The 24,715-nt window shown below is 59.4% G+C and overlaps 1 protein-coding gene, 1 long non-coding RNA gene, 2 other non-coding genes and 1 pseudogene across 5 annotated transcripts; 1 reads left to right on the top strand and 4 right to left on the bottom strand.

The window, feature by feature from the left end:
* Nucleotides 1–6,790: 6,790 nt before the first annotated feature.
* On the bottom strand, nt 6,791–6,857 carry LOC137771074 (U4 spliceosomal RNA; annotated as a pseudogene).
* Nucleotides 6,858–10,945: 4,088 nt separating this feature from the next.
* Nucleotides 10,946–19,040, top strand: DIPK1B (divergent protein kinase domain 1B). The gene is made up of 5 exons (XM_068552798.1): nt 10,946–11,056; nt 14,499–14,633; nt 17,073–17,180; nt 17,284–17,460; nt 17,925–19,040. Exons 1-5 carry the CDS (start codon nt 10,994–10,996, stop codon nt 18,735–18,737), a joined length of 1,296 nt encoding a protein of 431 aa, XP_068408899.1. The 5' UTR covers nt 10,946–10,993; the 3' UTR covers nt 18,738–19,040.
* Nucleotides 19,041–19,518: 478 nt separating this feature from the next.
* LOC137770367 (uncharacterized) lies at nt 19,519–24,694 on the bottom strand. Of its 2 annotated transcripts, none has more exons than XR_011075170.1 (6): nt 24,363–24,694; nt 23,855–23,896; nt 23,405–23,492; nt 22,416–22,486; nt 21,251–21,341; nt 19,519–20,039 (listed from the first exon to the last, which is right to left on the bottom strand). It is a non-coding gene; the product is annotated as an uncharacterized lncRNA (long non-coding RNA). The 2 variants fall into 2 exon arrangements; XR_011075171.1 differs by having other exon boundaries at nt 22,416–22,481.
* LOC137771062 (small nucleolar RNA SNORA43) lies at nt 22,211–22,344 on the bottom strand. The gene has a single exon (XR_011075281.1). It is a non-coding gene; the product is annotated as a small nucleolar RNA SNORA43 (small nucleolar RNA).
* On the bottom strand, nt 23,580–23,710 carry LOC137771065 (small nucleolar RNA SNORA17). The gene has a single exon (XR_011075284.1). It is a non-coding gene; the product is annotated as a small nucleolar RNA SNORA17 (small nucleolar RNA).
* Nucleotides 24,695–24,715: the final 21 nt, after the last annotated feature.

The following is a 24,715-nucleotide window of genomic DNA, read 5'->3' as shown; positions in this document are numbered from 1 at the left end:
CCCTAAAAGCCCGTGGGCCCAGGGTCCTGAGCTATGGGCCTGGCAGACAATGGCCCTGCTCGGGCTCCGTGTAGGGGTCCTGGGGGGTCACAGCAGCCATGAGCAGATGTGTGCGGCCCCGGACGTCCTGCAGCCTCTCCGTGCCCTGGGCCGTCCTAGCCGGCAGGTGGCTTTTCCTAGTTACCCTTGGGGGTCCTGACCCATGGGAGACCCCGGGCCTGGTCACCAGCTCTGCTTCCAGGTGGACCCAGCAATGCGGCAGCCACGACCCCTACGCGGACGGGCGCCGTGAGGGGGCAGGGGCTCCCGGGCAGATCCGCTCACCTCTGCCTGGCCCTGGGCCCCCCCACACCTGCCTCAGCCCCCAAAATCCCTCTAAGGCCAGCATCGGGGAGGCCCCGCCTGCTCTGTTGGGGCTGATGGCCCTGCCATCTGAATAGAATCCCCACTGAAGGCAGTGGCCGCTGTGGAGTGCTGGCTGGCTCGCTCCTGGCGCCACGGGCTCCCGGTGCACGGGCTGCGTGGGGTCAGTGGGGCACTGCCGCCCCAGACGGGAGGGATGTGTGCGGGGTCCACCCTGGCCAGGGCCTCCCCAGGGCATACGCGGAGTCCTCCCACCGCACTGTGCTGCCAGACGCAGCCAAGCCCAGCCGGTGTGGGGCCAGATCCTGGGCTCTGTCTCACCCCGAGTGTCCGTGAGAGCTCGGTCCCTGCCCCACGGCAGCCCAGGCAGCGCTGAAGGTGGATCTGTTTTCACACCACCCTCTTAATGCCTGGGCAGAAGCTCAGGCCTGCCCAGGGAAAATGGCCTGGCTGGCGAGACAGAGCGTAAAGAGGCCTGGCAGGCGCTCAGCGCCTGGCCCAGTGAGACCACAGCATCACAGGAGCCCGTCTTGAAGGCCACAGGGGTCCTGCAGGGTGCTGCCCACATGCTGCCCTCTGAGGAGGACCTGCCTTCAGAAGACTGAGCCCCGCAGGGCAGCCTCGAGGGAGAGGCCTCGCCCCCCAGGGCATGGCTTGTGGGTTCTGATCTGCTGTGGTCGTCCCGCAGAGCTGCCTCTAGGTAAACTCTTCCCTTCCTGTGCCCACCGGGCCCTGTCCCACAGAGAAAAAGTTGGGCAAGCTTCCCCTCCGTGTTTCTCTTAGAGGAGCACTGCACAAAGCGAGGCCAAGATGCCCTCACCGGGAGTCCACCCCAGCCCCCTTTGCCCTTTGGAGACCGGATCGAGCTGGCGTCCCACGGCGGGGCTGGCTGACGCCTTCTCCAGACCCTCAACGTGCGTGAACAGTCCCTGTATGTTTACACACGCACCTACACATGTGCACAGCTCCCCTTTCTTAGGGCCATGACATTTGTCCTTCTGTGACTGGAGTGGCACTGCGGGGTGTCTTCAAGTGTTGTAGACGTGAAAGAGCCCAGAGTGGAACACGAGCCGTTTTCATGATCTGTGTTGATAACAGTCCGAACTTTACCTCTTGCAGATCCTGACTGTCAGGTGAGCTGAAGCCCAAAAGCAGGTGGGGGTGGAGGAGAAAGGGAAGCAGGACGGGAGAGGGGAAGGAATTGGGAGAGAAAGTGGGGAAATGGCCCCTGCGGCTGACTCATTCCTTCTCACGGAAGGTCTTAGATGATCTTTGTAAAAGATACAGGTAAATGTGCATCCACTGATGAATGTATGTTTCTGTTCATGAATGGAATAATAGTCCATTGTACGTGGTCCATCCATACAATAGGATACTGTTCAGCCATGAGCAGGAACGAAGTTCTGACACATGCTACCACACAGATGAACATCAAAAGGTAATTTTAAGTGAAAGAAGCCAGACACAGAAAGGCATATATGGTACGATTCCACTTATATGAAATATCCAGAATAGAAAAATCTTTAGAGGCAGAATTCAGATTGGTGGGTGCCAGGGGCTGGAGGGAGGGAGGATGGGGAGTGATTGCTTATGAGGTCCGGGAATTTCCTTCTGGGGGGATGAAAATGTTCTGGGATTAGATAGAGATGCTGATTGCACAACATTGTGAATGTGCCAAATGCCACTGAATTCTGCGATTTAAAATGGCTAATTTTATGTTATGTGAATTTCACCTCAGTAAAAAAGATACAGGTGGGCAAGAATAAACAAAAGTCACCTGTACCCTCAACATCTAACCAGTGTTATCACTGTAGCATCTAAGTGTGTGGCTTTCCAGATTTTAGGATTTTTTATTATACGCACCCATCAGTATACCCCTGCATACCTGTGTGTAGTTCCCACAAATGGGGTCACACTCCCCCGACTTTTCTTTGCTCTGCTTTTCTCAGCAGAATTAGAGTCCTCAGCTATATTCTTGGGGATCCACAAATTCCAAGTGAAGTTTTTAAATGTTGTTTTTTCATTTGGATGACACGTAAAAGAACTTGTCTAAACGTCATCATAAAAATAAGCTTCCTTTTGGCATCAGAAAGACTTGTTTCTCCCCCAGATCGTGGACTTTTGAAGGCATTGAAGCAGGCTGTCGCCTCCCTGTGGGCGTGGGGCAGGCCCCCGGGCCCTGGAGAACGTGCATCGCTTGAGAAGCGCCCAGCGTTTGAGGGCCCAGGGCTGTAGCTCTGTTTTAAGGTTTGCACGATACTCTGTTGCCTGAACAGACCTCCATTTACGTAACCAGTCACCTCGACGGGGGCGTTTAGGGTGTTCTGAACTTTTCTCTTAGCAAGGCTGGTTGAGTGACCGGCGAAATCTGTGCCCCTTCCTTAATGATTAACTTAGGACGGGTTCCAGCAGGTGACATTTCTGGGTCAAAGGCTTTTAACCTGCTGCTTTCCACGGTAACACTGCATGGACCCCCCCACCCCGGGGTGGCTGAGGAAGAGACTCCACCGTCCCCTGTCCCCGGGCTGCTGCTGGGGGAGGGGGCAGGCCCTGGGCAGCGCTAGCTAACCGTGAGAACGTGGGGCCGCATTCCGGGGGGATTCAGCCTCCTACCTGCTTCCCTCGCTCCCTTCCGGGCAGCAGACTGTCCTTCCCGGTGATCCCACCCTCAGCACCCCCTCCCATTCTTCTTTCAGCCCCCGGAATGCGTCTGCTCTTTCCTGCCTCAGAGCCTTTTCCAATGCTGTTCCCTCTGCCGGGAGTTCCACCCATGCCACCTCCCCTCCACAGCAGGCCCCTTTGGGTGGGTCCCAGCCCAAACGACCCTCTCACAGAGGCCCTCCTGATCTGCCAGTCACTCAGGCCCCCTTAATGCTGGGCTTCCCCGTGGGACCCCCCTTCCATTCTCCCGGCAGTGTCAGGCTCTCCTCTGACCCTGAGGCCCCCGCAGCCGGGGCCGAGTCTGTCTCTGTCCGGCCCCGATCACTGGTGGATTCCTCATCCCAGCCCAGGGCTGGGCGTGCAGGCACCTGTGAACCTGCACGCGTGCACACACACACACGCGCACACACACACACATAAACACACACACACATACACACACACACACTCATACACACACACACAAACACAGACTCATACACACACACAGCAGGGCCCGGCCCAGGGCTGGGCATGCAGGCACCTGTGAGCCTGCACGCGCACACGCACACACACACGCACACTCACACGCACACTCATACACACGCACATACATAAACACACACACTCATACACACACACAAACACACACATAAACACACACTCATACACACACATAAACACACACTCATACACACACACACACACACATAAACACACACACACAGACTCATACACACACACAGCAGGGCCCGGCCCAGGGCTGGCTGACAGACGCGTGGCCCTGGGAACGCTCGTCAGGAGGGTGCAGGCTCGGGCCACTGAGACTGCGGCCCTTGCGCTGCCGAGTCCACGGTGCCCTCTGTCTCCCCGAGGCCGGCTGGACCTCGGCCTGGACCAAGACCTTGAAGGACAGTGACCTCTGCCTCCCTCCAGAAACAGCAAGGGGGTCAGGGTGGGGATGGAGGAGGTGGGGGGAGGGGGGATAGAGGGAGGGAGCGACAGAGAGGGGAGAGAGGACACCGGAGGGAGGGCGAGGGGGCCACACAATCTAAGGGCGTCAGGGGGCCTCACCCGGACAACAGGCCTGTGGCATAGGCCAAGACAGCAGGGGTGTCGGGGGGGAGGGGAAGGCTGAGGCAGAATCAGCGGATGGGATCCAATCCTGGCCCCATCACCGCAGCGCCTGGCTTCTCGACCCAGCTTGGCCATCTGTAGAGCGTGCAGGAACAGTCCTCCGTCTCAGGGCTCCTGTGAGAACCCTCTGGGAAATATACTGCATTGTTTGGTGTCACGCTAAGAAAGTTCTGTGCTGGGTCTAACCTCAGGGTCTCCTGCTGTGGCTTAATCCCCTTGTAGCCTCCCTGTAGACCTGACTCGTCCTTGGGGATGTGTAGTGTAGGCCCCCAGGAAACCCCAGGGACCCTCACTCCCGGCATAGGGAGGAGTGCTGGTGTGCAACTTCCAGGGACCGCGGCTCTGGCCTGGAGCTCAGATCGCTGGCCACCACGTTGTGAGGCTGCTCAGGCAGCCCCGCTGAGAGGTCAGCATGGCCGGGAACTGACCTCCAGCCAGCACCAACCTGGCCAGCATGTGGTCCTCCAGTCCCACTTAAGCCTTCAAAGGACCGAGAGGCCCGGCTGACGTTTTGACATCGATGTCATAGAGATCCTGGGTCAGAATCACATGGCTGAGCTGCTCCGGGATTCCTGACACACAGCACTGCTCGCTGTTCTGAGCTGCTGGGTTTGAGGTGCTTTGTTATACCGCAGTGGATCACTGATACGGGATGCTTTTGCAACTGGATGCGTGGAAAAGAATCCAAAAAAAGAATCCATAGGGAGAATATTCTGGAAAGAAGAAGAGCAAGGAGGAGCCCAAAAGGCATTTTGAAAAGAATCCCTGAGCGTCTGGAAAATAAGATCAGTCCAGACTCCGGGGCAGGAGCTGGAAGCCTCACAGGACCAGGCCCACCAGCCCCATCTGTTCAGGGCCCCTGCTGCAAGCCACATTCCAGACACGGAACTTTCTGGTTCTTGAAAGCACCGTCCGTAACAAATTACCACGAAGGGTGACTTAAAATGACAGAAATTTAGTCTCCCAGTTGTGGAGCCCAGAAGTCCAACATCCTGGTGTGGAGGGCCGCACTTCCTCGGAGGCTCCAGGGGAGGGCCCTCCCCTCTCCCAGCTCCTGCTGGCCAGCTGTTCCTCAGCTTGCAAGCCCGGCTCCTGCCTCTGCCCCGTCTTCTCCCCTGTGTCTGTCTCTCCTCTGCGAGTCTCCGATAAGGACACAGGTCATTGGATTTGCCCCCCACCCCCAAGGGTGGTCTCCTCTTCTCAAGATCTTAACTTAATGACATCTGCAAAGATCATTTTTCCAAATAAGGCCCCATTCACAGGGTCCAGGGGTGAGGATGTGAACACATCTCTTTTGGGGGCAACTATTCAGCTCACGGCAGGCAGTGCACTAGACACCCAAGGGACCCTCCCACTGCAAAAAAAAAAAAAAAACTTGGATTCTGGGATCTGAGAAGCGGAAGTCTCCCAAGACCTCTGACCTCTGTGGAGCAGGTGAGCGGTGAGCGGGCAGGAAGACCCCGGCCCCGAGGGCAGATGCCCGCAGCTGTGCCCTGAGCCCTGCACCTCCAGCTCTGCGGGGCCCCCACCTGCATAGGCGCAATCCCTCCCAGCACCCCGGATTTAGAGCTACGGGATTCCCATGGGTTAAAGTCAAGCAAACATGAGTTCAAGATCAGACTGACAAGCACGTGGTGGAGACGCAGCGCGAGTGAGAGAACGGGCCAACACACGTCGGATTGAGACCCCCAGGACCCTCAGACACCTGCCTAGACAGAACAGCGAAGTGTAAGTGCAGAGAGAGGCACGAGGGACTCACAGCCCCGCTGCTGCGTCACCTGAATCTGCCAACATCCATCGTGCAAAGTGCAGGTTCCATGTCTGCCCAGGGTCCACTGCCTCTGGGCCTCTGCAGGTTCTGTCCCTCTGCCTGGACTCCATCCTCCCCTTCCCTCCCCCTGCCCCCATCCTTTGGGTCTTAATGCAGACATCACATTCCCCAGGCCTGGGCTGGGCCTGAAGGCATCCACACCTCCCAAAACACCTGTCTGAAGGGAACTGCGTGACCCCTGACCTCAGTCCTAGGTCATCGGGGCCTGCGGCAGTGGGATGAGCTATGTCTGGAAGGGCAATGTGCCCAGGGCCCAAGTCTCCATTTCTCCATTTTCCCCGTGACATACTTGCGCCCGAGGCTGAGGGGTACCAGAAAAACCTGGAGTTTAGTTGAACACGTGGCTGCCCAGGAAAAAAAAGACTACATTTCCCTGCATGCTTTGCAGCAAGAAAGGTCATATGACTAATCTCTGGCCAATGGGATGTGAGCAGAAGAGAGATGCTTTTCTAGGTCTTGTCTTTAAAGGGAAAGTCATGCTCTTCACGTCCCTTTTGCTCTTCCTCCTTGCTGGAGTGTGGAGGTGATGTTTGGAACTGGAGCAGCCTTTCTGGACTGCCAGACAGAAACCAGGTGTTGAGGAAGTCCCTGAGAAAGTGCAGTCTCCATATCAGCCCTCGGACGCTTACACTCAGGGTGCGCCATGAAAGAGAAATACACTTTCCTCCTGATTAAGCCATTTCTATTTTGGGGTCCCTTGATAAAGCGTGTTATATTTTCACTGACTCTTGGGCCGTTTCCAATGATGTATCTGTGTGGTCTGTGTATTGGGTTGGATAGTGGCCCCCCCACCCCCGCCGGGTTCATGGTCACCCAGAACTTCAATTAGCAATAATTGCGCCTCGGATAAACCTCACTGGCTACCATACTGCCACTGCGCAAAGCTACACCCAGAACTTCAGAATGTGGCCCCTTGGGAAATAGGGTCTCTGAAGGTCATGTGAGGACACAAAGACAGAGAAGGCACAACATGGCTCTGAGCAGTGTCGTGCGTTTGGCTTCATTTGCAGCCTGATATGGTGCTTCTTTGTCACAAAAGCCGCCCCACAGTGGGCTGGCAGTCAAGGTGTCAGAGGCCCTTCCCCGCTTCCCAGTGCCCACAGCCGCTGGTGTCACAGAGCATTGGAATGGCCTCTCCAAAGTTCGCTTAGGAGATGTCTGCCTCTACCTCCATCCCCTCCTCCTGGCCCACACACCTTAGCCAGGCAGCTTGGTCTCTGAATGTGGCTGTCCCCAGAGAGGAGCACCTCTGTTTGGTCACCTTGGCAATGACCAGCATGAAAGGGTGGGGGTGGGGCTATGCAGATCCTTTGGAGATAATCAGGATTCTACCCCAACCCCCCTGAGCAGATGCTTCTCCCTTCTCCTAAGGGGACACTTTGGCCAGCCTGGATGGTCCACAAGGGGATCGAGGGGATGCAAACTTAATTCTGGTCCAGCCACCTGGACTCTCTTATGGGACCATCCTGGTCATCAATCCAAGTATAACGATCATTTGGTTGAGGACATTGGGTGCCTGCGGGTGGGCCACATGGTCCAAAGTGTGGGGTGTAGTGGGTCTCCATAAGTTTTATAAAAATGTCTATGTCAGGAATTCTCTGGTAGTCCAGTGGTTAGGACTCTGCGCTTTCACTGCCGAGGGCCCGGGTTCAAGCCCTGGTTGGGGAACTAGGATCCCGCAAGCCGTGCGGTGTGGCAAAAAAAATAAATAAAAATAAAAATGCCCATGTCCCTTTTGCACCGGACCTGTGTCAGTTGGGGTCCCATCAGGAGACAGAAGGCACATGGCAATCTCAACCGGGAAAGTTTGCTACAAGAATTACTAACTGTAACGGAGGATTGGAGTGAAGAACAGACACAAGAAGTAACCTGTAGGGAATTCCCTGGTGGTCCAGTGGTTAGGACTCCACGCTTTCACTGCCGAGGGCCCGGGTTGGATCCCTGGTCAGGGAATTAAGATCCCACAAGCTGTGCAGCAGAGCCAAAAAAAGAAGTAACCTGTAGGGCTGAGCTGGAACCCCTGCACCCAGGCTGAGATCTTGTTGGCAGAGCTCAGCTGTGGCTCTCGGGACAGCAAAGAAGTCACTGTGGTGTTGGCAGAATTGCAGGAAATCTGTCCTCCGGAACTTGCTGGAAAACCACTATCTGGGAGCTGGGGACGCTGCTTGCAGGGCAGTGTCTTGTTGGAGGCACTCCGCTACAAAACCATCCCAGGGCTCATCTGTTCAACAAATGTTCTGGAACGATTGGATATCCACGCAAAAAACCCCACAAACAAAAACCCCCAAACCCCAAACCAAAACACTGTCTTGACCCATACCTTGCACCATGTACAAAAATTAGCTCAAATTGAGTCACTGACCCAAATGTAAAACCTAATACTGTAAAACTTCTAGAAGAAAAACACAGAAGGAAATCTTTGTGCCCCTGGGTTGGGTTAAGCAAAGATAAGATTTCTTAGGGCTTCCCTGGTGGCGCAGTGGTTGAGAATCTGCCTGCCAATGCAGGGGACATGGGTTCGAGCCCTGGTCTGGGAAGATCCCACATGCCACGGAGCAACTGGGCCCGTGAGCCACAACTACTGAGCTTGCGCGTCTGGAGCCTGTGCTCCGCAACAAGAGAGGCCGCAATAGTGAGAGGCCCGCGCACTGCGATGAAGAGTGGCCCTCGCTCGCCGCAACTGGAGAAAGCCCTCGCACAGAAACGAAGACCCAACACAGTAAAAAATAAACAAATAAATTTATAAAAAAGCAAGCAAACAAACAAACAAAAAGATTTCTTAGACTGGACACGTGCAAATGAATAAAAGGAAAAAATGGACAAATTGGACCTCATCAAAATTAAGAACTTGTGCTCTTTGAAAAGCACTGTTAAGAAAAGAAAAGACAACCCGCAGACTGGGAGAAAATCTTTGCGAATCACATATTTGATAATGTACTGGTTTCCAGAAGATATAAAAGAATTCTCAAAACTCAACAACAAGGAAACAATACAAAAAAAGAAAAAGATGCGCAAAATTTTTGAATAGACTCTTTGCCAAAGATTATATACAGGTCGCAACTAAGTACATAAAAAATATTCAACATCGGGCTTCCCTGGTGGCACAGTGGTTAAGAATCTGCCTGCCAATGCAGGGGACATGGGTTCGAGCCCTGGTCTGGGAGGATCCCACATGCCGCGGAGCAACTAAGCCCTTGCGCCACAACTACTGAGCCCGCGCTCTAGAGCCCACGAGCCACAACTACTGAGCCCATTCACCTAGAGCCCATGCTCCACAACAAGAGAAGCCACAGCAATGAGAAGCCCGTGTGCCACAACGAAGAGTGGCCCCCACTCACTGCAACTGGAGAAAGTCCGCGCGCAGCAACAGACCCAACGCAGCCAAATAAATAAATAAATAAATAAATAAATTTATATAAAAAATATTCAACATCATTAGTTGTTAAGGAAATGCAAATAACAACCACAAAGAAACACCATTGCACACTCAGTAGAATGGCCAGAATTTTTTTTTTTAAGATTTTTTTTTTTTTTTGATGTGGACCGTTTTTAAAGTCTTTATTAAACTTGTTACAATATTGCTTCTGTTTTATGCTTTGGTTTTTTGACTGCGAGGCATGTGGGATCTTATCTCCCTGACGAGGGATCAAACCCGCACCCCCTACATTGGAAGGCGAAGTCTTAACCACAGAACCACCAGGGAAGTCCCGAATGGCCAGAATTTAAAAACGGACAATACCAAGTGCTACTGAGGATGTGGAGCAACCAGAACTCCCATACCCTGCGGTGGGATGTGAACGTGCAGCCAGAAAGCGTCCTGGCAACTCTGGAGGAAGTTAAACCTACCCTGACCACACCGCTCAGCATCCCTGCTCCGTATCACCCCAGTGAAAATGAATTTCCTTCACACAGAAACTCGAATGCAGACTTGATGGCCGCTCTGCTCCTGATCCCCCGAAGCCAGAACCAACTCTGAGGGCCTTCAGGTGGTGACTGGCTGATCAAGCTGGTGCCTGGTGCCGGGAGTGCCCCTGGCAAAGAGGGGGTGCTGAATTTCCAGGGCCCTCTGCCTAACGACAGAGGCCAGACCTGAAGGCTGTGGCTGCTTTATTCCATTTATGTGACGTGCAGGGGAAGAGCCCGAGCTCCCCAGGGCTGGGCCACGGGAGGGCTGGAAGGAAGAGGGGCCCCGGGGTCTTTCGGGAGGGGGGGGAAATGTTCTGTAGCCTGAAAGCGCTGGTGCCCACAGGGCTGTCTGTGTAAACACCGGCAGAGATGCACAGTGAAAGGGCGCATTTTCCTGTATTTCTTTACACAGTGGGAGAAAGAGGCAAACGCTGCCGCAGTGTCCACGGCCCCTCCAGGCCGGGTGGTTGGCGCGGGACCCCACTAGGGACCTAGCCGCGACACGCCCCGGTCCCTGGGCTCACCGCCCCTCCCGCGTCCCCGACCCTGCCCCGTGGGACCTCCTCAGGCCGCCCGGCTCCACCACCTGTCTCTTCTCTGCAGGGGCGTGCGCGACAGACCCGCCCGTGACAGTCCCCTCCCGTGACGGCCCCGCCGCTCAAGGGTGCGGGCTGGGGGCGCGGGTGGGCGGGGCCTCGGCGCCCTCCCCTTTCTCTCCGGGGCGGGGCGCTGGGAGGGGGGCGGTGGGGTGGAGGCGGGGCCGCGGGCACCTCCCACCAGCAGCGCCGCCGCGCCCCCGGCCCTCCCTCCCCCTCCCCTCCTCCCCCTCCCCTCCTCCCCCTCCCTTCCTCCCCCTCCCCTCTTCCCCCCTCCCCGCCGCGCGCCCCCGCACCGCCCCCTCGCGGCCACGCGCCCTCTCCCGCCTTCTGCTCCCCGCCCCCACCCCGCGCGCGTCCCCGCCGCGCCTCCCCTCCGCGCGCGCCCGCCCGGCCGTCAGAGGCCAGCGCTCCGGCGCGGACGCGGGGCGGGGAGGAGGCGCGGCGGCCGTTGCGGGCCGGCCCGCGGGGCTGAGGCCGAGCCGAGCCGAGCCGGGCCGGTGCACGGCCCGCGCCCACCATGCGGCGGCTGCGGCGCCTGGCGCACCTGGTGCTCTTCTGCCCCTTCTCCAAGGGCCTGCAGGTAGGCGCGCCCCCGCCCCGGCCCCGCCCCGCCCGCCGTGGGGCCCGGGCCTCGGCGGGGGCGCGCGGCGTCCAGCCTGGGGCCCGGGGCGGGTTCGGGACTCGAGGCCGATGAGCGCTGCGGTGCGTGGCCCCCGGGGAGGCTGGGGACAGGGAGGGCACTGGGGACTGGGGTGAGGGTTGACCATGCGGTGAGCGGAGCGGCCGGGCCCCGCGGATGCTGCAGGGTGGCACCCCTGCCTCTGGGGCTGAAGGAGGCCCCACCCCGCCGCGGGCTGGACCTGCTCCCGCAGGCCCAGAAGCCACACCAAGTCCGCTCCGCTTCCCTCGACTTAAAAGACCAGGTTTGTTTTTCTGTGATGGAAAACTTGGGACACACAGAACCACCCTAAGAAGGACATACCCTCCCCCCGGGCCATCCCCCAGCCAGCCCGAGATTAGGAGTGTGCCCTGACCCCACAGTGACCTTGGACGAATCACTGCCCCTCTCAGGACCCTGCCGTCTGCAGGGGAGGCCCAGGCTGCCTCAGGTGCCAGCTGTCAGGAACCCTGTCACCTCTGCTTTGGGTGACCTGAGCCAGGCCCACATCAGAGTCTCAGATCATCCAGGCCACAACTACGACCTCAGTGCCCTCCAGGACCCCAGCCCCTGGGCGGAAGGAGACAGCCCTGATCAGAGCCCAGGCCACGGTGTTCCCCTCTGGGGAGAAGGGTGGGAGCCAGGTAACCCGGTGCTTGTCTGCGCCAGAAGCCCTCCCTGCCCGCCTGGGGCCTTGGGTTCGTGGTGGTCCCCACCCAGCGCTGGGCAAGGTGGGAGCTGAGGGTCTGTGTCCACCCCCATGCTGGGAGGCAGGGGGTGCAGCAGCCCCCGTCCTGAGGGAAAGGCCTTGACCGAGCTGCCTCAGGGGAGGCCAGAGTCGCGGGTCCCGGACCCTGGGTGTCAGGCCTCTGAGCTCAGCCCGGGAACGGCAGACGGGCATGGACAGGAGAGGGGTTCTGGTGGGTTCCCAGTGGCTTGAGCCCAGGACCCCCCTTAATGTCAGGACACACCCTGAGCCTGAGCCTCAGTTTCCCTGCCTGTGAAGCACACTTCTGGGTTGGTAGTGAGGGTTGGAGGTCGTGGCGCATGTGGGTCCCTGGCCCCGAGTGACCCCCCCCCCCCCCAAGCGGCCTCACGAGGAGCCGGGCAGGCCCCAGTGGGGGAGCAGCTGCACAGGACCCACTGAGGAGCAAGGCCCTCCCTGTCCTGGGGGCGCACTCGCCCATGGGTGACAGGACCCACGGGGCCAGGGCAGGGACTACTCCTGGAGGAGGTGCCCACCTAAGATAAGGGCCCGGGGCTCGGTCACAGCTAGCCAAGTGCGGACGGTGTCCTGGGAGCGGGGCCGCCACGCAAAGGCCCGAGCTGGAGGGCGTCCGGCGGGACAGTGGGCAGTGTCCAGGGTGGGCCCTGCAGTCAGTCTGGGAAGATTGGGTCCGGCCCAGGGCAGCCCCTGGGTCCAGTGCAGGCTACAGCCTGCCCTCCTCCTGGCCATCCCCCCAGGACTCCCAGCGCTGGCCCCCCCCAGAGGCCCTGCCCACCTCCGCCTCGGGGCTTGGTTCACCAGCGGCTGGAAGTCCTCTGACCTCGTCCTGCCAGACAACAGCCCCAGCTCCCCGGCCCCCCACCCACTGTTCCTCTGCTTTCCTGTTTTTCCCTTTGAACAAAACTGGAGGAAACAGATGCAGTGGCAGGGACTAGTGGGCCTGAGAGCCAACCCTCTCCCTCTGCCCCAGGGCCACCCCAGGCCCCTGGAGCTCTCAGAGGTCCTCCTGCCTGCAGCCCCTCCCCGGCTGGCCAGCCGCGTGAGTCGGTGCTAGGGAAGCAGGAGGTGAGGACCCCGCCTCTCCTGGAAGAACCGTAAAAATGAGCACAGATGCCTGGGCTGGGCCTGCAGGCCCCTGCCCTGTCCTCAGTGGGGACCCGTTGGCCCCATTTCTGGGCCCCAGCCCCCAGGTGACTAGGACCCAGGACTAACCAGGACTGGAGCCGCTCCCTGGCCTGCGGGTGGCCGGGTGCGTGACCAGGGCTGGCAGTGGTTCTCCTCTGGGGCAGGCTGGCCTGAAGCCCCAGGCCCTCCTGCCCTCCTGCCCTCCTGGTCCCTGGGCCCGGGCCCTGTTCTCTGGGGCTCAGCTGCCTGGTCAAGGTGTCTGAGCTCTTGCACGGGACAGCGCCTGGTAACCCCATCCCATCAGCTGGCCGCCCCTGGACAGCAGCCAGTGAGGCCTGTGAATTACCAGGGTAGGGGTAGGGAAGGAAGTTGATGCCCCTGCAATCCCGGCTTGGGGGCTGGATGGGAGACAGTGCCCCCAGCTCCTGCAGGGCTCTGGGACCTTCCCACCCTGTGATTCTACCCGTCAGCTGGGGAAACCTGGCAGAGGGGCTGAGCCCTCCATAGAAGCAGTTCCCGGCCCACCCCAGACTTCTGGGAAAGAGCCTCTGGCAGCAGGGCCAGGGGCTGCATGTCTTAGTTATCTATTCTGTATCGTGGTAAATTATACATCACATAAATTTAGCATCTTAACCATTTTGAAATGCACGGTTCAGGGGCATTAAGCACATTCACATTGTTGTGCAGCCGTCACCATCTGTCTCTAGAACCCGTCTCATCTTCCCAAACTCAAACTCCGTCCCCCCCCTTTAAACACTCACTCCCCATCCTCCCCAGCCCCTGGCCCCCCCAACCCTTCCTGTCTCTGTGGATCTGACTCCTCGGGGCCCTCGCCTGGGTGGAATCACAGGATCTGTCTCGTGTCTGGCTCATTTCACTGGACATGATGTTCTCCAGAGTCACCGATGCTGTAGCCTGGGTCGGGATTCTCTGCCTTTTCGTGGCTGAATAATATTCCGTCGTGTGGATGGACCACATTTGGTTTATCCACTCATCTGTCAATAGACAAGCGGGCTGTATCCACCCTTTGGCTTCTGTGATCGTGGGTGGGTGAGGCCGTGTCTCTTAAAGGCTCACAGGGTGACCGTGCCTCCAACCCCACGCCACGTGCTAGCCCGGGTCCAGCCCGAAATCTCCACCAGCCAGGGGGACAGTGCGCGGGGGTGTGGGTGCTTCTCCCGCCTGACCTTGTGCAGAGGTTACATGTCACTATGAAATGCGGGCAGGACAGGAGGGAAAATTGTTCAAAATCTCTTTATTCAGCAAAATAAAGAGCGTCCACCCCATATCTCCCTCATTTTGGAATTTATTTTTACCTGCCCGTGAGATTTAAAGGTCTGGGAGACACCAGGCCCCGGCCCCACCCATAGTGGGTAGGCGGAGGGGGAGGGAGACGTTGGGCTGGGCGGGTGCTGGCCCTCGGAGGGGGGGCACCCCTCGGGAAGGCTGGGGTCTGGGACGTGGGGTCAGCACCCCAAATGCGGCGCTTCCTTATGGCCCCCTCCCCCGCAGGGCCGGCTCCCGGGCCTCAGGGTCAAGTACGTCTTCCTGGTCTGGCTGGGCGTCTTCGCGGGCAGCTGGCTGGCCTACGTGCACTACTCGTCCTACGCTGAGCTCTGCCGCGGGCACATCTGCCAGGTGGTCATCGTAAGTGTCACCTCGGGCCAGGCCTGTGGGCTCCTGGGCCAGTGCTTCTGCCGTGGCAGCTTAGAGATGTGGCTCAGAGGCGCCGGCTCAGCGGGTTTTAAGACACATCTGACTGTGCCGACTGCAGAGCTGCCCCCGGCGGGCCATGGGGGAGGCCAGAGAGGAATGCGGAGGCCAAGGGGAGGCTGCGCAGATGCGGGCGGCCGGGGACGGACAGATGGACGGAGCCAGCTGTAGAGGTGTCCGGGAGGGAGACACTTTAGCCCAGACGGGGACAGGCAGGCACTGGGGGCCTTGAGGGCCCCTCCTGGGGCCAGGAGTCCAGCAAAGGAGGCTGCAGGGCATGGTCTTCGGGGCCTCAGACGGGAGACAGCGCTAAGTCGCCACCGTGGCCTCTACAGCAAGGCCGTGCACGTGCACGTGAGGGCGCGTGAGCCTGCATGTGCTTGTCCACACGAGTGCTTGTGTGCCCACGAGCGTGCACACGGGGTGGCTCACTGCTCCTGCTGATGCCCTGTGACTGGCTGGAGGGCGAGGTGACGCCAGCCGAAGGGGCCCTGGCAAACCTCAGACTCTGATCCCCCGGCCGCCCTGCCTGGCCTCCCCGGGCAGGTTGGAGCCCTTGGCGAGCCGACCAGGGTTCTGAGGCCTCCATGCCACTTGGGGACGGACCTGGGAGGACCTGCCCTGCCCCAGCAGAGCTCCTGGGGTCTCGAAGGGGGAGCCGTGGGAGACGCCCGGCCTTGAACCCGTCTCCATTTGCCTCGCACCAGCCGGCGGCCTGGAGTTTCTCCTCCTCTGCAGGATGAGGGCATTCCTCCTGGGGGTCTGTGTGGCGCCCTGGAAGGGCTCAGCAGGCCTGTTCTGGGCAAGGTCCCGGGGGGGCCACACTTGGGAAAGTCCAGAGGTGGCGGTGGGAGGGGCACGGGGGTCCAGAGCGGGAGAGCCCATGCGTCGGGACTTGTAAGGGGCCCATTGATGGTTGGCTCAGGCCTCCTGGGGGCGGGGCTGCCACCAGGCACCGAGGGCACAGTCCCAGCTCAGAGGAGGCCTCGGGCCTCCCGGCCATTCTCAGGCAAGCAATGGCAAGCTCGTTTATTCCAGAAAGGCTCACTGGGGCCCTCCAGGGGCCGGCCCGAGCTGGGGGGCTGGGGAGACCCAGGGGCAGGCGTGTGTGGGGATGGAGCCCGTCCTCTGGGTTGGGGCGGGGAAAGGCCCTGCTCTGGGGACCCCTCGGGGGTCCGCCTGGTGCTGGCAGTGGGTGGAGGGGCCTTTGCGGGCAGCAAGACCTGGGAGGAGACGTGAGATGGGGTCTGGCCAGTGGCATGCAGTGAGCAGACGCTCAGAGCTGGCGGGTGTTTTCTGAGTACCTCCTGTGTGCCCCCAGCAGCCCCCCAACATGCAGAGGACTGGGGGGCCCTGGGGGAGCAGAGGAGGAACCTGCCCCTCCCAGCCAGAGGAGCTGCAGCTTCCGTTTTCCCAGTGCCCTGGCTGCTGGGCCCCACGCTCCTGAGGCCCGTCCCTGGCGCCGTGGGGACACCCTCTCCTTTCCAGAGGAGACCTGCCCGCCTCATGGGGGTATCAGCTGTCTCCGAGATATTCCACAGCTTGTCCAAGGCCACCCAGTGTGTGTGTGGGGAAGGCAGGACCAGGGGTCGCGGAGCCGGTGCCCATGGACCTCTGGGTGCTCGGCCGGGTCCCCACCACCGCCCAGTCTGCACACAGTAAACAGGCTGGGAGGGGAGATGTCTGATGGGTCGCAGGAACCCTGAGGCTGATGGACACACTGCCCACCTCAGCTTCCGTGGAAGCCCCTCCCCACACTGGTGGGCAGTGTGGCAGACAGGTCCCTTCCCCCGCCCTGGCCCAGCCCTGCCGCCCACGCTCCCTGGCAGACCGCCCCACGAAGGCCCTGTGGCCCTGGGGCTTTTCAGGGGTCAGAACAGACCCCTGTGGCGGAGGGCCTCCCTCCAAGGTGGCAGAATGAGTGTGTGGTCTCTTGGTTTTCCTCTTGAACGGCTGTCGTGGCCTCCTCCCTGGTTCCCATAGGTGAGTCCAGGGCCTCTGGCGCCTCCCGCCCCTCAGCACACTCTCTGCACCGCCCTTCCCTCTCCTTCCTCCAGGCCACCGAGGGCCTGGGCACCATGGCAAGGGTGATGCACATCCAGGAGTTCACCCCACACTCGCTCCAGACTCCACGGCTCCCCCCACCCCGGCCTCACCTTCCTGCTCAGGTCAGCCCAGACCCCCAGGGCTCAGGGGGCTGCAAGGCCTCCTCTAGAGCCGAGAAGGGGCCAGCGGGGGGCGGCAGCTGCTCCAGAGCCTGACCTAATTACTGCAGAAAGCTTCTCCCTGTGCATCTGGCTGAAGAAGGGGCCGGCGGGCGGGCAGGGCGAGCCCCCGCCCCCCAGGCCACTTCCTGCGTCTTCCTCTCCTCAGTGTGACCAGTACCGCAAGGGCATCATCTCAGGCTCCATCTGCCAGGACCTGTGCAACCTGCGCCAGGTAGAGTGGAGGACCTGCCTCTCCTCTGTCCCGGGCCAGCAGGTAAGCCCAGCAGGGTCGGGCCAGGGTCAGCCCCAGGGCTCAGACGCCCTCGGTGCAGCCAGAGGGGCACATCTGCACGGAGGGTCCCTGTGGTCCTGTGCAGGTGTACAGCGGGCTCTGGCAGGGCAAGGAGGTGACCATCAAGTGTGGCATTGAGGAGAGCCTGGACTCGAAGGCTGGGGCAGACATGGCCCCCCGGCGGGAGCTGGTGCTCTTTGACAAGCCCACCCGGGGCACCTCGATTAAGGAGTTCCAGGAGATGACCCTCAGCTTTCTCAAGGTCAGTTGGCCCTCCTGGGGCCAGTCAAGTTCATGCCCAGGGACGTGTGACAGGGCAGGAGGCAGGCCGGGTGGAGGCCACACAGGCCAGCCAGGTGCCTGGCTAGCCCCCCAGCTCCAAGCAGACCCTCCCTCAGGGAGCACCCACAGGCTTGAGGCCCCGCCCCAGGGGCATCTTTGGGGAGAGCAGGAGGAGGAGGAGGGGCAGATGAGAGGTGAATGGGCCCCACCCAGTGCTTCCACCTCTGTGCCGAGGGCCCCAGGCTCCGAGAGCGCTGGGGCAGAGACGACGCAGGTGGGCTTCCAGGAGTGGCGAGGGGGCCTCGCAGGTCCCCGGTTGTCCCCTCCGTCCTGTCGGCTGGAGGCGGGGCTCCCCCTGCCTGGCAGATGCGCGGGGTCCGGAGCGCAGCCTGCTGGCCGGCTGCCCGACGCCCTGGCCTCCTCTCTCCTGCTCCCAAACCTCAGGCAAACCTGGGAGACCTGCCCTCCCTGCCCGCGCTGGTCGGACAGGTCCTGCTCATGGCCGACTTCAACAAGGACCACAGGGTGTCCCTGGCCGAGGCCAAGTCAGTGTGGGCCCTGCTGCAGCGGAACGAGTTCCTGCTGCTGCTGTCGCTGCAGGAGAAGGAGCACGCCGCCCGCCTGCTGGGCTACTGCGGGGACCTGTACATCACCGAGGGGGTCCCGCACAGCTCCTGGCCCGGGGCTGCGCTCCCGCCCCTGCTGCGCCCGCTGCTGCCACCCGCCCTGCACGGGGCCCTGCAGCAGTGGCTGGGGCCCGCTTGGCCCTGGCGCGCCAAGATTGCCATCGGCCTGCTGGAGTTCGTGGAGGAGCTCTTCCACGGCGCCTACGGGACCTTCTACATGTGCGAGACCACGCTAGCCAACGTGGGCTACACAGCCAAGTACGACTTCAGGATGGCTGACCTGCAGCAGGTGGCGCCCGAGGCTGCCGTGCGCCGCTTCCTGCGGGGCCGCCACTGCGAGCACAGCGCGGACTGCACCTACGGGCGCGACTGCAGGGCGCCCTGCGACACGCTCCTGCGGCAGTGCAAGGGCGACCTGGTGCAGCCCAACCTGGCCAAGGTGTGCGAGCTGCTGCGGGACTACCTGCTGCCCGGCGCCCCTGCCGGCCTGCGCGCCGAGCTGGGCAAGCAGCTGCGCACGTGCACCACGCTGAGCGGGCTGGCCAGCCAGGTGGAGGCGCACCATTCGCTGGTGCTGAGCCACCTCAAGACCCTGCTCTGGAAGCAGATCTCCAACACCAAGTACGCCTGATGGCCGGCCGGGCCCTCCCGCTCTGCCCAAGAACCACTCCTGCCCTTGGCCCCCTCCCCCTTCCCGCCACCAAAGGACGGGGCTGCTCCAGGGTCCAGAGCCTGAGGGTCCCCAGAGCTCGGGCAGCCGTGGGGCTCCTGCCCCTAACCCCGACACCCCCAGGGTTTTCTAGGCTCCCAGACAGGACTGTTCAGCTGGAACAGGAGAGGGAAGGACCTAGAGCCTGAGCACCAAGGGCTGGCCGAGGGACCTGCCCAGACCAAGGTTTTGTTACTTTGGAGAACATGTGTGTAAATAAATAGATTTTCCGTGAGCACCCCGAGTCCCCACAGCCCACTCCAGACCCCAGCCTGACGGTCTGCTGGAGGGCGAGGGCAAGGTGGGGGGCAGCTACATCCTGGCAGTTGGTTGGTTGGGGTTACGGCTGGAGCCAAGGGCAAGGGCGCTGGAAGCTGAGCCCCCAAGCCGGATCCGGTGTGGTTCAGACGGGGATGTAAGGGTGGGCTGACAGAGGTTTCTTCTCCAGTTCTTCTCTCGTAAGAGCTTCTACACTAACTTCTCCCTGTACTGCTTGCTGCACAGAACAGTGCGGCCCAGCCTAGGAAGGCTTCTCCACTGATGCCAATGAGCCACGAGGTGTAACACCCACTGTCCAGGAAAAAGTCAAGGGTCCCCTTTTCCCTGTGCCCGCCTCCCCCCAAAACAGAAGCTGTGAGCCCAGGAGCCTGACCCTCTCACGCCCTCAACTCCTGCTGGGGCCTCAGCTGATCAGACAGAGAAACGCAAGTCAAGACAGTTTATTCAAGACCCATTTATTCTCTAGTTCTGCCCACATGGAGACACCCTCCTTGAAAAGGGGTTGAATCCTTCCGTTCACTTTAACACCCTGTGCTGAAAACATGTCTTCCGAGGTTTCAACCCCGAGATCCACAGTCTTAAAGCACTGATTCTTAAACCTCATCTAGATTTCTCCCCTTGGATGGGGGGAGATGACCCAAACACAGAGAAGAACAGCTCAGGACTGTGGGCTCTGCTCGCCCAGAAGACCTTGCAGCTCCCCTGACCAGCCGGCTGGAGCCAGGATTAGGGCCCTGAGACGAGGGGCGCCTGCTGGGCTGCTGCCACCGCAGATGGGCCACGCTGCCGTTGGGCGCCTTCCTGCCCCACCGCCTCCGGCCCCCAACTCCTGTCCTCTTCACTAGGCTGGCTGTCACCTTTAGTTTCCCTGGAGTCTGGGGATTCCAGACGGTCTCTGCTCACACTTCTGGATCACGACTGCTGCCTCAGAACTGCTGATTCACACTAGGGGGGAAAAGCACACAGAACTGCTTTTCAGCACACCAATGTTCCACACCAAAGTTATTTCATAAGCCCGCAGGTTCTTTTTCATCACAGGAGACTCCCAAGGCCATGACTTGCCCCGGCTGCCCACTGCCCTTGCCAGCAGACTGGATGTGCGTGGCCACGGTGCTGAGTTGGGCACACCCCCTGGCTCCCCTCCCGCGCTCTCCTGGAGAACTGAGGGCGGTGCCCTAGGCGCATCCGCAGGATTTGCAGACAGAAAACCGAGATGACCCACTAGCCGCGCCTCCCCGTGCTGGATGGACTGGACCACAGTCAAGCCTCCTCAGCAGAGCAACTGCTTCTGGAATGCAAGGTCACAGCTGCTTAAGCCTCTTCAGCCTCTCCTGCCAGACATGCCAAGCCCTGCTCCCCTCCTTCTGAACATTCCACCCAGTTTCTAGGGGAATTCAGCCAGGGAGGTTCTACCAAGTAGGATGGGACAGGAAACCCAGCTGCTGCCGGGCTCAAAGGTGGACCTACGGAGGTACCGCCACCTGCCACCCTCTCTGCTCAGCAAGTCTGCTTGCTTCCGGCAATTACACTGTCACCCCAACCCCACTCCAGTTGACAAGCCACAGCGCACGATACGAGGAAGCGGGCAAAAACTCTGGTAGCTGCTTAGTAGCGGCCAAGAGTAGCCAAATGTTCAAGATTCTCAAAAAAACAAAAAACAAAACACAACAAAATAAAGAGCACACTCCCAAAACTTGGATTAAGAGCCAACCAGACACATGCTGTGCAGGCAGCTCCCGCCCGCCCTATGGTCCCTCCCAAGGGCATCAGCATGAGGGCTGGCTCTGAGGCTGGGTCACACTAGCTCTGGAGGGAGCCAGCTGTCATGTCGTGAGGAGCCCCGGGCCCCTGCTAGCAGCCAGAGCACGCCGTTTTGGAAGTGCTTCTTCAGATGCTGCAGCCACAGCCACCCAGCCAGGCCGCCTGAGCCACAGGCCTGGCAATCTGCTGCCAACACGCCGTCTAACGGGGAGGTGGCCGAGGTCAGGCCACTGTCCTGCCTCACCACCAGTTCTGCCCACGGTGGCTTTCACTGTCAGCTACTTGGACATTCTCACCTCTCCTCAAAGCACACCCACAACTCATACCATGTGCTTGTATTAAAGGGTCCAAAAATTCTGTCAGACCCCCAGCCAGGCACCCCGCTCCCAACTTACCTGTCCTGAAGCCAGTCCTAGAGTGACAAGAGCCACACCTGCAGGTCTATTCCACTGACCAGACGCACAGGACCGAGCTGGGCCCACGGACCTGAGAAATGGAATCCAATCTGTGAATCCCTCCCAAATTATTTTCTGTAACAGCGTTTGTCAACCTCGACCCTATCAGCATTTGGGACCCTGTAGCTTTACTGTGGGGCCGTCCTGGGCACCACAGGACATGTAGCCACAGCCCTGGCCCCCACCAACTAGATGCCAGCAGCACCCCATCCCTTCCCTGCCCTGCAAGTTGCCACGTGCCCTGGGAGGGGGACAAACTGCCCTTAGTCGAGAGCCACTAACCTACAGCTTTTGTTCAACCCTCCAACTTAAAACATTTCAGGAAACAGCAAAATGCACTCTCCACCTGCAAGGAGACCAAGACACCCCTGGTTTGGGTGATCATTTTTTATAGGGTTACGGTCGGCCCGTCGAGGGGCTCCACAAAGGGGCCGGACTTCTGCCTCACCGAAAGGACAAAAGCCAGGAGCAAACCTCTGGCCTTCCTTCCAGAGTGACTCGTCTCAAGGTCCTCAGAGTACGCGCGCTCGTGGACCAGTGGCTCTGGGCCCCCCTCACCCCCACCTAGGGTCCTACTCTGAACAGGGCCTGGAAGCCCCACAGGGCCTTGATACCAGCTCAGTGGCCCTCAGCCAGGGATGCAGGTCAAACTTGCCCAAGGATTCCTAAAAACTCCTCGCCAGACAGACCAACAGAACAATCATTTCCAGTAAGGAGACGCTCTCCTGGTCAATCCCATTGTGCCCAAAGCTTGCCATACACCTGTACACGTATCTCATTTAATTCTCACAACGAGCTTTATTTTATAAAGAAAAAGAACATCACTGTCTTCAAGGGCCTGCGCACAGCTCCCACTGCAAGCGCACGTGGAAACAAGGTGCTCCCTCACGCAGCTTTTGGGGATGTCCGGCTACAAACCATTCTTAGTGCCCACTGTTCTGAGCACTGAGCGTAGAAATAGCCGCTTCCTCTCCGCCCCAACGTCACAGGTGCAGCAGGGCAGCCGCACCCGTGGTGCCGGCAAGTCCGGCATCTGCAGGGCAGTGTCCCCCCACACCCGCCCAGCAGGCCTCCAGGAGGAGCTCAGAAAAGCACTGCCTCTCACCTTGGTCTGGACTGTGTCGGCTGGTCATTCTTGCCTAGCTTCACAGGCCAACAGCCGCTGTCCTTCCTGTACTGAACAAAAGTGGTTGGCCCAGAATCAGAGTGCAAGAAAAGCTGGCTGCCGTTATCACTGTTGCCAGTATTTAAAACTAGTGAAGGCTGGGCTTCCCTGGTGGTGCAGTGGTTGAGAATCCGCCTGCCAATGCAGGGGACACGGGTTCGAGCCCTGGTCTGGGAAGATCCCACATGCCGCGGAGCAACTAAGCCCATGTGCCACAACTACTGAGCCTGCGCTCTAGAGCCCGCGAGCCACAACTACTGAAGCCCGTGCGCCTAGAGCCCCCGCTCGCCGCACCTAGAGAAAGCCCATGTGCAGCAACGCAGCCAAAAATAAATAAAATAAATAAACTTATATATAAAAAAGAACTAGTGAAGGCTGCTACTGACACATGAACCCTTCACCTTACACTGTCACCTTTCAGACCCGCAATGGGCAGCCCGAGGCAAAAATTAAAAAGGGCTGCCTATGCTGGCACCTGGCAGTAGGCTGGTGTGTGACAAACCCAGGGGATCACAGTGCAGCCAGGAGGGCCCTCCTTAGAAATCTCTGCACCCTCTCCCAGGGAGCTACTAGTGAGGTCCTAGATAGATCAACAGATCAAAGAAGTACACTAAACAAGGCAACACAGGAAACAGTTCTCTAGAATTTAGAAAAACCTCACATAAGGTAGCACAGCTGGCCTTCGGAATTGTCTCTGTAACGTTTAAACCTGGCAACTTTATTTCTAGAGTTTCTGGCTGCACAACCCATCATAAAATTTCTTTTAAGAGAGAGTAACTACCCATGGATCCACCCAAAATAAGTCAAATTATTTCAGATTCTTAGATGGTATTATTGAGCTCACGCTGGAAACGAAAATTCTAGTGCCACCCTTTTTTAATCCAATGTGACAAATCTTCAGCAAGTCAGCCTTACTGAAACCCACTCACCTTTCTTGCTCATCACTGCACCAGCGGGTCACTCCTACCTGCTGCCGTCACACACCTGGCAACCTTGTGTTCCGCGGCCAGCCAAGAACTAGGAGGGAATTAAAGTGCTTTTACATGATAGGCTTCAGGCTGCCAGTAAACACACACCCCTCCCCCCACCGTCAGCACACCGTCAAGTGTCAGACTATCAATCATCCAGATGTCCACGGGCCAGAACGCTGGGCAGAGTCAAGCCTCGCTTCTCTCCGCCCCCTAATGACACAAATGCGGCACAGCAGCCACATCTGCAACGCCTCTAGGGGCAGTGCCTACAGAAGATTAACTCAAGTTTTTATTCCCTGACCACATGGATGCCCTGGCCCCGTGCTTAGGATGTAACAAAAAAGGCATTCCACTAGCACAAAAATTCTTCTTCAGCGCAAACCTGTCCCAGCCCACGTGTCAACTCACCTGAGACCCCAGCAGGCCCCTAGTTCCCAGCAGGCAAACTCCCTAGAGAAAAAAAGAAACCCACGCTTTATAACAACCTTACAAGCCCACAAAAAGGCCCTTCACCCAGGCTTTGTTTTGCTGCATTTGACCTCCAGGCCTACACGTGTCTACATACCAAACCCAGATACCCTCCGTGTTTTACTCCCTGTGTAATTTGGGGGTGTGTGGAAATTGGAGGTTACAATACAGTGGTGCAGACCGCAGGTGATCAAGGGACCAGGCTATGAATGCAGCCACCCCTTCCACAAGGAGGCCACCGCATTCACACCCACTGTACTACACACACACACACTATAATTCGGAAACCGCCTCACTGTTAGAGCCCAGTAGCAGTGACAACCAGTCCGTTTAAAGACAAAACAGATGGCTAGGAGTATAAAGTGACTTCCTCAAGGTCGCAAGCAGGGAAAGCAGTGGCGCTGAAGGGGGGGGGTGGGCAATTTCTGAATGAAATGTCCCGACTCACCCATTAAACTACTGCTGCCTAGCCGTGTTCTCGAGGCTTCAGAGCCGGGAAAGTGCGGAGAGGATAGCAATCCGCGGCGCCCACAGCCCCAGACCCACGATGCTCCGCGAAGGCGCCGGAACCTCGCCGCACCCACCCGCGCCAACACAAAGGAGCTCTGCGCCCGCCTGTCCCGCGGACCCGGGCGCACACCCGACCATCGCGACCCACGATGGAGACGCGGAGGGCGGGGCTCGGCCGGCGGCGGGCGCTGGGGCGGGCGGGAACCCGGGCTCCGGCCCCGAGGCCGCGCAGACCCAGCGAGCCGCCCGCCCTCCCTCCCTCCCCACCCGCCGCCCGGAAAGGACGCGCGA

Source organism: Eschrichtius robustus, chromosome 10 (assembly GCF_028021215.1).
Source record: "Eschrichtius robustus isolate mEscRob2 chromosome 10, mEscRob2.pri, whole genome shotgun sequence".
NCBI classification, from domain to species: Eukaryota; Metazoa; Chordata; class Mammalia; order Artiodactyla; family Eschrichtiidae; genus Eschrichtius; species Eschrichtius robustus.
The sequence above is the reverse complement of the archived record's forward strand: the minus strand, read 5'-3'. Positions and strand labels throughout refer to the sequence as shown.